The sequence below is a fragment of the Microtus oregoni genome, unplaced genomic scaffold, assembly GCF_018167655.1.
Source record: "Microtus oregoni isolate MIOR12 unplaced genomic scaffold, Mior012 000006F_ref0000085, whole genome shotgun sequence".
NCBI lineage: Eukaryota > Metazoa > Chordata > Mammalia > Rodentia > Cricetidae > Microtus > Microtus oregoni.
The window spans coordinates 56,735,615-56,749,041 of NW_024543065.1; the positions used below are offsets into that span (position 1 = coordinate 56,735,615).

At 50.9% G+C, this 13,427-nt stretch overlaps 1 protein-coding gene across 2 annotated transcripts; it reads left to right on the forward strand.

The window, feature by feature from the left end:
• The first annotated feature begins 661 nt into the window (after nt 1-661).
• Hnrnpl (heterogeneous nuclear ribonucleoprotein L) lies at nt 662-11,915 on the forward strand. 2 transcript variants are annotated; one of them, XM_041653647.1, is made up of 13 exons: nt 662-930; nt 2,983-3,101; nt 3,562-3,799; nt 3,914-3,999; nt 4,857-4,953; nt 5,034-5,106; nt 8,209-8,280; nt 8,392-8,672; nt 9,799-9,920; nt 10,172-10,373; nt 10,943-11,000; nt 11,121-11,216; nt 11,547-11,915. In XM_041653647.1, exons 1-13 carry the CDS (start codon nt 673-675, stop codon nt 11,603-11,605), a joined length of 1,761 nt encoding a protein of 586 aa, XP_041509581.1. In that variant the 5' UTR covers nt 662-672; the 3' UTR covers nt 11,606-11,915. The 2 variants fall into 2 exon arrangements, with proteins under 2 accessions (XP_041509581.1, XP_041509580.1); XM_041653646.1 differs by having other exon boundaries at nt 8,209-8,672.
• Nucleotides 11,916-13,427: the final 1,512 nt, after the last annotated feature.

A 13,427-nucleotide genomic window follows, 5' to 3' on the forward strand; every position in this document is an offset into this window, starting at 1 on the left:
AACAGTCACCTCTCCTCCCAAGCCCCGAAAAGTACAGTAGCTCATGCGACCTTGGCCTATTCCTAGATTGCGCCATAGAGCGCCTACGGGCTCCCCTTTTTCACCAATCAGTCGTCCTATACCATCTGGCAAAAGGGTTTTCTTGCCACTCTCCTTTGACCAATCAAGTGGTGACGTAGGAGACGGGCACCTACGGGAACCACTGCAGGAATACAGAAGGGAAGGCCTTTTTTTATCCCTGCGGAGTGGCGCGGGAAGGCAATCGTTGTGCCTGCGAGACGCAAGGAATTCAGAGTGACCGAAAAGCGAGGAAACCAATGAAAGCGGGGAAGGAGGCGGAGCTTCGGGAAACCGCTTCCATTTGCTCTCCTTGTGAAGGCGGGGCGATGCAAAAAAAAAAATTCGGCCTATCAAGTCCGAGTTTATTTTAAGGAGGTGGGGCTTCACGGAATGAGTGGCAGGAAACGTTCACCTATGAAGAGTGCGACAGACGAAGGCGGGCGGGCCTTCCAGTAGAACGGCATGAGCTTTACCCAATAGGCATGAACCGTGTGGGGTCTTCCCCTCCCCCCCAAGACAGAGCCAGTGGCTCCCCCTATCGGGTGGGGGCGGCGAGTGACGGGCGTGTCCCTCCCCCAATGAGAGGCGGGGGGAGGCGGGTTCTGCGCCGCCATGTCGCGGAGGCTGCTGCCCCGGGCGGAGAAGCGGCGTCGGCGGCTCGAGCAGAGGCAGCAGCCGGACGAGCAGCTGAGGCGGGCGGGAGCGATGGTGAAGATGGCGGCGGCGGGTGGCGGAGGCGGCGGTGGTCGCTATTACGGCGGCGGCAACGAGGGAGGCCGAGCCCCTAAACGACTGAAGACTGAAAACGCTGGCGACCAGCACGGAGGCGGCGGCGGCGGAGGATCCGGGGCGGCGGGCGGCGGCGGCGGGGTGAGGCCAGGGTTTTAGACTCCCGGAAGAAAGGGGAAATTTCTTACTTTAAAGCTATTTATTTTTGCGGGGGACTTCTGCGCACGCGCTGCAGCCCTCGCGCTTTTGGCGGGGTGGGGGAGGGGCAGGCGTTGGGCAAACGGCGGGGTTTGCGCGAGGACAGGCGCTTGCGCGTGCGCGCAGTCCGTAGCTGGGCTTGAGGGGGCGGAGGAAGCGACTGCCTCGGCAGGCGGCGCAGTGCGCAGGCGCCGCGGGCTGGCATGTGGGGGGCCCAGGCACGCGGCCTAGACTCTTTCCCCCCCCCCTCCCTTTATCGTTTTTAGTCTGTGTCCCCGTGCGCAAGCGCGCTTCTGCAACCAGATTTTGTGAGCGGGAACTGGGTGGGTGGTGGCCTGATGGGATCGGCAATTCGTCCCCATCGCAATCATAATCACGGTCGCCTCTATATAGAAGTTGACTTGACACGGTAGCGCCCAGACCGAAATCTTTAACCTCTGTTGTAGTGTGCGTTGTAGTGTACGGAAGAGAGTTTGTGCAAGGTTTGTGTTTGGCGATTGAGCAAACTTAGAAGTCATCGCTCGGTTCACTTACGGTTTCCAGGAGAGGAGCATTTACAAACTAAAACATATTTTGGTTCTGGGGCCATTCACGGAGGCATTTGGCCTACTCGTTTCTCCTTAAAGTCACAGTTGTGATTTCTGGGGTGCAGGCTGCAGTCCTTTTAAAGGGTTAGAGAAGTCCTGCCGGACATGGTGGCGCACGCCTTTAATCTCAGCGCTCCGGAGGCAGAGGCGGGCGAGCCTCTGCCTAGTGCGCTTTGTAGTGAGGCCAGACAGAGCTAGATAGCGAGACTCTTGCTCAAACAATGCCCTCTTGTTCAGCTGGTCTCATGCTGTAAGCATTTACTAGCTTAGCCTCGTTAGAATGTTATATTTCTTCGTGTTTGGAAGACATTTTAGTTAGCTGGAGCCCGTGAGGTGAAAAGAGAGACTGATTCTGGAGAATTCTCAGACCATCTCATGAGAGATGTGGTGTGCCTTGCCCCCACCTCCAATAATTTAAAATAAAAGACCACTCAGTTGCTGTTACTCTGAGATGTAGACTCCTTTACAGAACAGGGCTAGGACTAAATAAACCCAGAGCTGTGGGAGACAGGCCTCAGCTGGAAACTTTCAGGAAGAGTATGTGTTGTGTGGTTCACTCCTGATATTAAAAAAAAAAAAAATCCAGGGGGCTGGAGAGATGGCTCAGTGGTTAAGAGCATTGGGGGCTGGAGAGATGGCTCAGTGGTTAAGAGCATTGCCTGCTCTTCCAAAGGTCCTGAGTTCAATTCCCAGCAACCACATGGTGGCTCACAACCATCTGTAATGACGTCTGGTGCCCTCTTCTGTCCTGTAGACATACACACAGACAGAATATTGTATACATAATAAATAAAAAAATATTTAAAAAAAATCCACTAATGTTGATGGACTTCTGCCAGTGGTTTTCAGACAGGAACCTGGGCCCAGAGCACCAGAAAATTGTCTGTGTGGAAAGATCATCTCCTGGGGAGGATTGTAGATCTGACAGGTTGGGATAGCAGCTCGGGATGGAAAACCTCCGCCTAGTCAGTATAAGACATTAAGGGCATATCGTCCTCAAAGCCATGTGTCTTGAAGCATTTGGTCTTTTGCCCTGGCTGGACTTAAAGGTGACTTGTGGGTAACAGTCATTCCTCACTAAGTGACTGCGTCTTGCCTAGCCAGGGGCTGGGCAGAGAAGCTAGGGCTCATAGAACACACACACAGAGTGTGTTCTTCAGGCCAGCGCAGCTCTGGGAGCTCTTCCCGTGGGTGTGGCCCCTTTGCACGCCACGCTTCCTGTTCTACCTTGATTGAGGAGAGACAGATTCTGGGAAGAATGCCAAATGTGAGCCTCTGCTTCTCCCTCCATTCATCCTGCCTTAGGAGCTAAAGCCAGTGGGCAGATGGCTGCCCACTCAAGGCTTTTTTCCAGCAGATGGATTTGGATTGGGGTCCCTCTTCTCACTGCGGGTCCAATCTTTTTCAGGAGAACTACGATGACCCCCACAAAACCCCTGCCTCCCCAGTTGTCCACATCAGGGGCCTGATTGATGGTGTGGTGGAAGCTGACCTTGTGGAAGCCCTGCAAGAATTTGGACCCATCAGGTACGTCTTCTGATGCCAGGGGTTTGGTCTCCTTGGCAGTCTCACTTGTCGCTCATGTCTGGTTCTGAGCAGTGATGTAGCGTTCTGGTCCTGGGTCTGAGACTGGATCCTGTGGTTCCTTACAGTTCACTCTTCGGTGTTTCAAGTTCATTTCCTTTTTCCCTCATCCCTACCCCACCTCTGTGGTTTCTGTCAGCCTTTCTAGCCACCTAATATTTCCCGGCTATTTGATGAGGCCGGGTACTATGAACTAAGTGGATAGAACTACCTACATTCCTTCTACAAATTTGGCCCAGACAGTGATTGATTAGCACTGTGATCTGCTTGGCCTGACATTGCTTCTGAAATAGGAGAGGGGTCAAGAGGATGACTGCCTGTGGCTTGGTGTTTGGGGTCAGAGTTCACAGAGAGCTGACTTGTTCCCAACCCCTAGAGGATAAAATCTGCCTTTTCTCTGCAGCTATGTGGTGGTGATGCCAAAGAAGAGACAGGCGCTGGTGGAGTTCGAAGATGTGCTGGGGGCTTGTAACGCAGTGAACTACGCAGCGGACAACCAGATCTACATTGCTGGTCACCCTGCTTTTGTCAATTACTCTACCAGCCAGAAGATCTCTCGTCCCGGGGACTCAGACGACTCCCGGAGCGTCAACAGTGTGCTTCTGTTTACCATCCTGAACCCCATCTACTCCATAACCACGGTGTGTGCTGAAGGCATTCCATGGTCTACTCTGAGATCTGTCCCATGTCCTCATTCCACCCCCAATCAGCGTGACGAGCCAAGGCCCTTATCTTGCTTGTTGTTGCTTTTATAGGATGTTCTTTATACTATCTGTAATCCTTGTGGTCCTGTTCAGAGAATTGTCATTTTTCGGAAGAATGGAGTCCAGGCTATGGTGGAATATCCTTTTCTGGGAAATTGGAATTCTTTGGTCTGGGGGGTGGCTTAGCTTGGCGGAGAGAATTCATGCCAAATGCCTTGGAAGACTGAGCAGAGAGCCATACACTGCAAATCTTAATAGAGCAGTCCATGAGGTTTAGGTAACAGTAGGTGGTCAGCACCTCGAGGGTGTACATCCCTGTCCCTCCCTGAGAGTTGAGCCCAGTGCTTCATGCATGCTGCACACGTGAGAGCGTTCACACTTGCCCTCTTTCACAGTCCTTCCGTGAAGTGACTGGTTAATATTCTCTGTGGAAGGGGCTTAGGTAAGGAAAAGCCAGAAGACTGAGCTGCGGAATGACTTGAAGTGGGGTTATGATAAAGATGACTTGTTAGGGCCTCCTTGATTAGGGTACAGTGAGAATCCACCTTTAAAAGCAGTCAGGGTGCCGGGCGGTGGTGGCGCACATCTTTAATCCCAGCACTCCGGAGGCAGAGGCAGGCGGATCTCTCTGAGTTCGAGGCCATCCTGGTCTACAAGAGCTAGTTCCCAGGACAGGCTCCAAAGCTACAGGGAAACCCTGTCTGGAAAAAACAAAAACCACCAGGGTATAGGTTTCAGAGATAAGATGGGTCAGCTTGAGATAAGCCATTGTGTCCATCTTTCCTGGTGGTTGGGATAAGAGCGTAGATCACAGAGAACCCTAGCCAGTGACTGCTTCCTGAGGGCAGTCTCTAGAGTATCTTGATGGTTTTGACTTTTGTCTGAGGTTATAGGTGGTGCTCACAGTCCTAGGTGCTGTCTGGTCCTTATTTTATTGGGCAATGAAATACTTTTTCCAAAGCTCCACTGTGATGGCTTCCTTAAGTTCTCTCACATTTGACTCTGTGCAAAGTGCCCAGCGGGCTAAGGCCTCTCTTAATGGGGCTGACATCTATTCTGGCTGTTGCACTCTGAAGATCGAGTATGCAAAGGTGAGTCTGGGAAGTGACTGGTGTTAGTTACCTGGTGAGATGAGGTATGGCCAGTCTCAAACTTTATCTTGTCCTTGCAGCCTACCCGTTTAAATGTGTTCAAGAATGATCAGGATACTTGGGACTACACAAACCCCAACCTCAGTGGACAAGGTAATCCTGATGGCTACTTTGTTCTAAACACACCGCCTTGCCTCTTTACTGGACTAGTGCACTTCATAGACCTGGACTGGGGTTATGTAATGCCATTGGGCTCCCTGTGGACATGGGAGGGCTTGGATCAGTTCTGGTCCCTGAGTCTGCTGAAGGGGCAGAGTTGAAGCTGAAGCTTGGGCTGGGTGGGAGGAGGGGCATGGCAAGGGGCAGACATGTGTAGCAGCTCCTTAAGATTTTGCTACCTTCATTCTAGAGCCTGGTTAGGTTGCTTGAGTCTCCATTCCATGGAGGGTGAGCAAAAGTCCTCTCCACTGTCTGAGTTGGGGGTGGGTTGAAGCAGAGCCTTCAAGCAAGTAGACCTTGTAGAGGTCAGACACTTGGATGAGACCAGGGTAGCCATTACTGATCTCCTTTGTAGAGGGGGGCTCGGCATCTCTTCAGGGGTCCACAGGGACAGCCCCCTTTCTAGTGTGTGTCAAGAATGGTTTGCTTTGGTGGGTGGGAGAAGTGAAGGATGATGTTTGAAAACAGCGCCAGCCCTCTGAAAATCAGCGAGATGGACCACCTCTTGGTCTGCTTCGTCGGACTAGGCCTTGGGCTAGGCCTTGGGCTGTGGGAGGCGGCTGGTGGCTGACATTGCAGAGGCTCTGGGAAGCCAGAGACTCATCCCTCCCTACACTTGTAGGTGGGCCTGTCTTGCTTACTTTGCAGCTGAGAACCAGTGGGCAGGGTGGGCTAGACTCTCCCAAGGACCCTCAGAATTGGCCTTCTGGGCCTGGCTGCTCCCTCCAAAAGTCAGAGGCAAATTATGACCAAGTGAATGTACCAGAGCGGGCAATGGCATTACATGACTGCTGACAGAAACATGGCAACCAAGCATTTCTTCTCCCAGGAACACAAATAGAAGATGTGCAGACCGGCAGGGGCTAGCAGCAGGGCTGGTGTGCATTGCTTTGATGCCTCTCAGCTTTGGCTGCCCCAAGCCTGGGGCCAAAAAAACAAAACAAAACAAAAGGAGGGCTGATGAGGTAACCTGGAGCGAGGGCGGTGCTTGGCCACCCCTCAGGAACCATACTTCAGCGGCTCTGCCTCTGCACATTGCGCACCAACACACAGGGCACAAAACCACTAGTTCTCCTGGAGAACAGAACATGCAGCCTCCACCACGTCCCCAGAAACAGCCGCAGACTGAGCTCACTACATCAAGAACACCACACCGCGCTCCAAGGAACAGCTACAAGCACAGAGACAGAGGCAGACAGAGACAAAGAAAGAGACTCAACATGGCAGCAGACACTGCTTTTTTACTAAACATTAAAGGTCAAAATCCAAGCAAACTTGAACCCAAGAATGTACACTGAAGTAGGAAACACAGAACAGAGCTCACCCAGCCAGCCAGCGGTGCTCTTTTCGGAGAACGATTCGATTCATAGACTGAAGTAGATTCCATGGGCCTCCAAGACAATAGGATCCTCTCTCCACTCCTCGCCATGTGGGTTTTGTTTTTAAGTCCTTTGATTTGGGGAGGGCCTTGTTTTTCTTTTGTGTTTTGATATTTTTTTTTCCTGCAGTCACCGGCTGCCAACACAGTCTGCACCAACTGGAGATCAGAAATAAAAAAAATAACCACAACAACAAAAAAAGATCAAAAAACCAAAACAGACCTAAGATCAAAACAGCTCAGAGGCACACAGTTACCTGCTGGTGGGTAACCGGGCGCTACCAAGGCCAAAGCGCAAGCATAGTGGGGCCACTGGCACACTTCATACCAGGAGACACGCACATGGAGCGCTACACAGCCAGAAGCACCGCACTGCAGCACACAGTGTGAGGAGGTGACAACACGGAGGGACACTACCCACTCCATACACCTTATTTCCATTTTTCTGGTATCTTCTGAGGACAGAGCATCTGTGAGCCAATTTTGATTTAATCAAACATTGACTTTTAAACGATTCTTTAAAGAAAAATGTAGCGGATGTGTACCGTGACTTGTATTTATGACTGTAAAACCATGTGATGCAGGGTCGCAGTGTATGTTTGATGGGACGCCATCTTTCAGAACTGTGCTAACTCACTGTTGAAGCGTCCAATGGTAAGAGAAAAATGCAGATTTGTTTTTTTGTGACATGGACATTGTACTCTGTACTTCTGCTGTAAGTAGCCCTTTCCATCTTTGTAATGACTGTTGAAACAAACCCGGTCGGGCAACAGGAAAGGGCGGTGGTTTCAGGCTCTGGGTCTCAGTGCCACCCAGACCTGGTCCTAGCTCACCTGTGACTTGCCAGAGTGTCGTAACTGCTCTAATCTCTTCTCTGTAAGGTGGGCTGGGAAAGGAGTGCCTACCTCATAGGGTTGTTGTGAGGAACTGGAGAAGCTGTGATGTCTGTAAAGTGCTTACCAGTGTCTGTCACTTGAGCGCTGAACTAATGGTTAAGAACTCCAGCTGGGGCCGGGAGGGCTCTGCGCCATCGATGGGTCCGAGAATGTCGATGCCTTGTACCTAACTGCTCCTTCAAACTGATTGTGCTGGTGACCTGCTTGTCAGCTCCTACAGTCCCTCCTGCGCTGGCTGGGATGTGGAGGGTGGCTGGGCGGCGGGTGCTAAAGACAAGACCTGGAGTGAGGCCTTTGCTCCCAGAACCTAGAGGCTTCTTCTGGCCCTTTCACCTCATTTCTGTCCATTTTAGGCTACTTATTTTTTGCCCTTAATCTTTCTCCCTTCATTGGGAACTTATAAAACTGCTCTTCCCATTAATGCACCCTCGCTATAGTTCCCTAGAAGGCCTGGGAGCCCGGCTTGCCCCTGCCTATTCCTGCTACAAACCAGGGCAAGGGAAAGCAAGGAAGCCCAGAAGTTGGCCTCTTTAGCAGAGAAAGGAGGCTGGGGAGGGAAGGTGGATCCCAACTTTGAAGCCTGGGCTTTATGCCCTGACCCCCAGGCCATAGGAAGAAGGCCCCAGCAACCCTTGTAAGGAAAGGGTTTGCAGCCATGCTCCCAGGAGCTCTGTGGCCTTGTGATTGATTGGCCCCTAGTCAGTAGTAGGGGGATTCTTTCTTTCTTGAGTTCCATTCCTAACTCCTTTTTTCAATCTACAGGTGACCCTGGCAGTAATCCCAACAAACGCCAGCGGCAGCCCCCTCTCCTGGGAGATCATCCCGCAGAATATGGTGAGGGCAGGGGGTTCCCCTCCGTGGACTCCCGTGGCTCATGTGCCCCTGCCCGTCGTCCGCCGCGAAAATTCTCACCCGTCCTCCCTCTCTTTCCTTCCCATCCCCCAGGAGGGCCCCATGGTGGGTACCACAGCCATTACCATGATGAGGGCTACGGGCCCCCCCCACCTCACTACGAAGGGAGAAGGATGGGCCCACCTGTGGGGGGTCACCGTCGGGGCCCAAGTCGCTATGGCCCCCAGTATGGTCATCCCCCACCCCCTCCCCCACCACCCGACTATGGCCCGCACGCTGACAGCCCTGTGCTCATGGTCTATGGCTTGGATCAATCTAAGATGAACTGTGATCGAGTCTTCAATGTCTTCTGCTTGTATGGCAATGTGGAGAAGGTGAGTTGCTTTCCTTGAAGAGCTGAAGGGGAGGCCCCAAGCCTCAGATGGAGGGTAGCAGGGAGAAGGACAGTGAGGTGCGCCCTTTGTAGTGCTGGTTCCTATAGCGCAGGCAGCCTGCTCCGTGAGTTTGGGTTACCCGGGTTAAAGATCCCAGTGCCTGCCTATTCATCTCACAGTATTGAGACTTAGTGCACATGTATGAGTAAGTCCTAAGAATTGACACATAGCAAAGATGATTATTTAAAAATTATCTCTGAATGGCTCCAGGTAATTTGGCCACTAGGGCCGTTCTGCATTCTCTGTTGGGAATTTGATTATACCTGGTGGCTGGTGAGTTCTTACCAGAGTTCATCCAAGAGTGTAGTCCTGGCCTTGATCTAGCTCGTGAGAGCAATAGCAGCCTAATGCGATAATGCACAAATGAGACCATCTCTACACAGTGAAGTTGAGTAGTTTTGTGTGTGCTGCCGACCCCTGCCCTTCCCCCGCCCCTGTATTTCTTTTTTTTTTTTTTAATATTTATTATGTATACAATATTCTGTCTGTGTGTATGCCAGAAGAGGGCACCAGACCCCATTACAGATGGTTGTGAGCCACCATGTGGTTGCTGGGAATTGAACTCAGTGTTCTTAACCTCTGAGCCATCTCTCCAGCCCCCCGCCCCTGTATTTCTTAAAAGGGAAGGACAGATTAAATAATCTTTACATGGAAGCAAGACTTAGCTAACCTGGCTTCACAGCCTTTCTTTTGTCCAGTACGTACTATAGATGGTTTAGGACTTGTAGAGTGCTTAGGAGGCCTGGTTCCGTCCCCAGCACCTAAAACTTGTATCTTTTGATGCTGTGGCTGGATATCTAACACACCATAGCGAAAGCATGCAGGTGGCTTGTGTTCTCTTCGTGCACACTGTTTACCTCATAGGGCAGCTCCAGTGGGAAAAGCACTCTTCGTTTGGGTTGAGTTCATGCCTAGGCCAAGCCTGAATTAGGGGTGGTTTTGATCCCCATTCACATGTGAGGAAATGGAAGTCTAGGGCAGCCAGAGCAGGAGTCAGCTTCTGACTCGACAGGAAGAGGACCCTGGCAGCTGGACACAGGTGCTAATTGCACCTTTTCTCCCTAAGGTGAAATTTATGAAAAGCAAGCCGGGGGCCGCCATGGTGGAGATGGCTGATGGCTATGCTGTGGACCGAGCCATTACTCACCTTAACAACAACTTCATGTTTGGGCAGAAGATGAATGTCTGGTAGGTGCTGTCATTCCAGGCAAGGGCAGGTGGGAGGAAAGACTGAGGTCAAGGTGTTGCATAGGCAGGGATGGGGTTGTAGGTATAGGAGTCATTTTTCTGCTTCCTTCTGAAGCCCTGGGAGAAAGTGGTGCCGGTAGGGTAGTCTCAACCTCAGATGTGCAGCAGCGTCAGATAAGCTTGGGCCCACCTGAGCCTCTGTCAGGCCCTGGAGGACAATTGAACATAAAGATTTCCCTTCCTTCCTTCAGTGTTTCCAAGCAACCAGCCATTATGCCTGGCCAGTCATACGGGCTAGAAGACGGGTCCTGCAGTTACAAAGACTTCAGCGAGTCAAGGAACAATCGGTTCTCCACCCCAGAGCAGGCAGCCAAGAACCGCATCCAGCACCCTAGCAATGTACTGCACTTCTTCAATGCTCCCCTGGAGGTGACTGAGGAGAACTTCTTTGAGGTGGGTGCTGTGGAACTGCTCTGTCATGGCATTGTCGTTGGTTTAGTTGGGTTCATTCTGTTCTGTACTCAGTGGACTTGTAATGCCACCCATTGATCCCTGGGTTTGGGGACACAACAAAATACCAAACAGGTTCCCCTGCTCATAGTGGGGACAGGAGAGACCGAGCGGAAGCATGCGTGTCACAGTGCAGAGTTCTGTACACTGTTCCTTCACATGTTGGAGAAGAGTGCAGTCAGAACACAGGTCATCAGCCTTAGGTGTCTAGATGAGGGCAAGCGGGGCCCACGGTTCTGTTGCCCAGCAGTTGAACTGCAATCATAAATCTCACCCATACCCACGGGGCTGCCAGGATGGGAGTTTGAGGAACAGTACCTCAGCTTTGTGCTGCTTCCTTCAGAGATATTTCTAACATTTCAAATTACAGGATGATAGGGGGTATCTTATGTTTGTGATCAAAGCTGTCTTCAAAAAGCAACAGATACTACTAGGCCTGGTCTCCCTGAAGGCACCCATAGGCAGTCTGCAATCCTAGGTTTCTGAATTTTTTTATTCTCTTTCTGCCCCAGATCTGCGATGAGCTGGGAGTGAAGCGGCCAACCTCTGTGAAAGTATTTTCAGGCAAAAGTGAGTCCCTGCATCACACAGTCTTCTCCAGGCCTCTGCCTCTGTGGGTGGTTTCTGGGAGGAAATGTACCTTCTGCTGGCTCAGCCTAAGCCTGCTGCTGTCTCTTGCTTTTTGTTCAGGCGAACGGAGCTCTTCTGGGCTGCTGGAGTGGGATTCTAAGAGCGATGCCCTGGAGACATTGGGCTTCCTGAACCATTACCAGATGAAAAACCCAAGTGAGTTTCTGTGTGTCCTGCAGAATCCCCCTAGTGGCCTGATGGCTTGTCTGGCTGCTTGCCACAGCCATCGTTCTGCCCGCAAGATAGGACCCTAGAGACGCCTTTGTCGCAGACTCAGGCAGATGGGACTTGGTAACCAGGAGAGAGCAGTCTGATGACATTCTCCTGGGAGGGCCTGCCAGGCTGCTTGGCTCCACCCACTCGAGAGCTTGGGAGTTGCTCAGGCCTGCCCTGGGTGGTGATGAGTTAGATCCTTGTAATTGAGCTGGAAGAGGGTGTGCGGGTGTCGATTGGGAGGCCCGGTCTGACATGTGCTCTTGTTTGCAGATGGCCCGTACCCGTACACTCTGAAGCTGTGCTTCTCCACCGCACAGCACGCCTCCTAATTAGCTGCTGGGACGAGCACATCAAGCAGGAAGACGTCTCTTTCCTTTATGCTGTTGGTTTTCTTTGGTTTTGTTCTGTTTTGATTTATTTTTTTGCAGTTCTTGTTTCCTTTTTAAATGCTAGTTCAGTAGACGCTTAACCACAACAGAAATGCTGGAACTCTGGAGGGGGGGAGGGGAACTGATATCTCCCAAGATTAACCTTCACTTTTTAAGATAACTGTACGTGTGATTTTTATTTTTCCCTGTTCATACATTTGTGCTGCCCATGTATCTTGGCACACATTTCAATAAAATGGTTTGGAAGCTAGAACTCTGCTGGGGCTGCAGGGTGGGGTGTCTGCTTTGTCCTCTCCCACACAGTTTTCTGAAGCGCAGTGGGCTCAGCATAGACAATAAACTGGAAGTAAAGCAGTGGCATTCTTCTGGTTTTATGAGACAGGATTTCTCTGTAACATCCCTGGCTGCCCTGAAACTTGCTCTGTAGACCAGGCTGGCCTTGAACTCAAGAGATCAGCCTGTCTCTGCTTCCCAAGTTCTGGGATTAAAGGCACAGACCACCAGTGCCCGACTAGCAGTGGCATTCCTGATGGGCACTGCCCTAGCAGGTTTATTTTAGTTATAAGTAGTTATTGAAAAAGTGGAGTTAGGCGCTCGTGGATGGCTCAGTGGCTGACGGTGCTTGCTGGGTAAGCTTGATTTAACTGAGTTCAATAGCAGGGAGGAGGAGAAATCCAGCTCTACAGGTAGTCCTGACCTGTATGCTTATGCTCATGCACGTACATGGATACAATTAAAAACTAAGCAAAGTCGGATTGTGGTGCATGCCATTAGTCTGAGGGAGGTCAGCCTGGGTATGCAGGGAGAGTTCCAGGACAGTCGGGGATGCACAGACACACCCTGTCTCATGTTTGTTATCCAAGAGTTCTGTCCCTGGTCCCACAGTGTCCCAAAAAAACACAGAGGTCTACATTAATCATAAACTGGTTGGTTTTAATATCTCCAGCTTTTTAACTAATTATTAAGTCTTACATTTACCCATAATTCTTATCTGTGTTAGCCACATGACTTGGTATCTTCTATCAGCAGAGGCTTTCCCATCTTCCTCTGTGTCTGGGTAACTACTGCAGACTCAGCTTCTTTCCTTTTCCCAGAATTCTATTAGTCTTTACAGTCTCAGAAAACAAACTTGGAGCAACTGCCTATGACCCTGGGATAGAGTGGCTTGACACTACTGGTCTGGACAACATGATGCCATGAGAAAAGTGTTGAAAACATACAGGAAGACCCACAAAATAGACATAACCCACACCTGAACACTTTTTTTCTTTGAGGCCTGTCCTGTAATTTGCTCTGTAGACCAGGCTGGTCTTCAACTCAGATCACCTGCCTCTTCCTTCCAAGTGGTGGGATTGTGGTGCGCCACCACAATCTGGTCCTGAAAATTTCTAGGTCTCGCTAGCTTAGAGTGACACTCACTCTGAAGCAGGCCGTTGAAGTATGTGAAGTAGTTCTGGGGTTTAGATGGAGCCTTCGAAGATGGCTTCAGTTAGAAGCAGAGGACCATGGGTTGAGGACTGATGTCCTTGAGGGAGGAGGTAATCTGTAGAGGAGCAGGCCACTCTAGAGGCAGAGGTGCCAGTGAGCCTGACTTGGGCATTCCAGCTCAATAGCCCTCTGCAGCCACATAGTATTATCCCATGGAAAGTGCTGAGTCTACTATCCCAGTTCATTTGCTGTTGGCAATTCAACCTATAGGTGTCTACACCACAATTATTTTTTTATTCTAGTTACATTAAACGACGATGCACATCTTAATGAA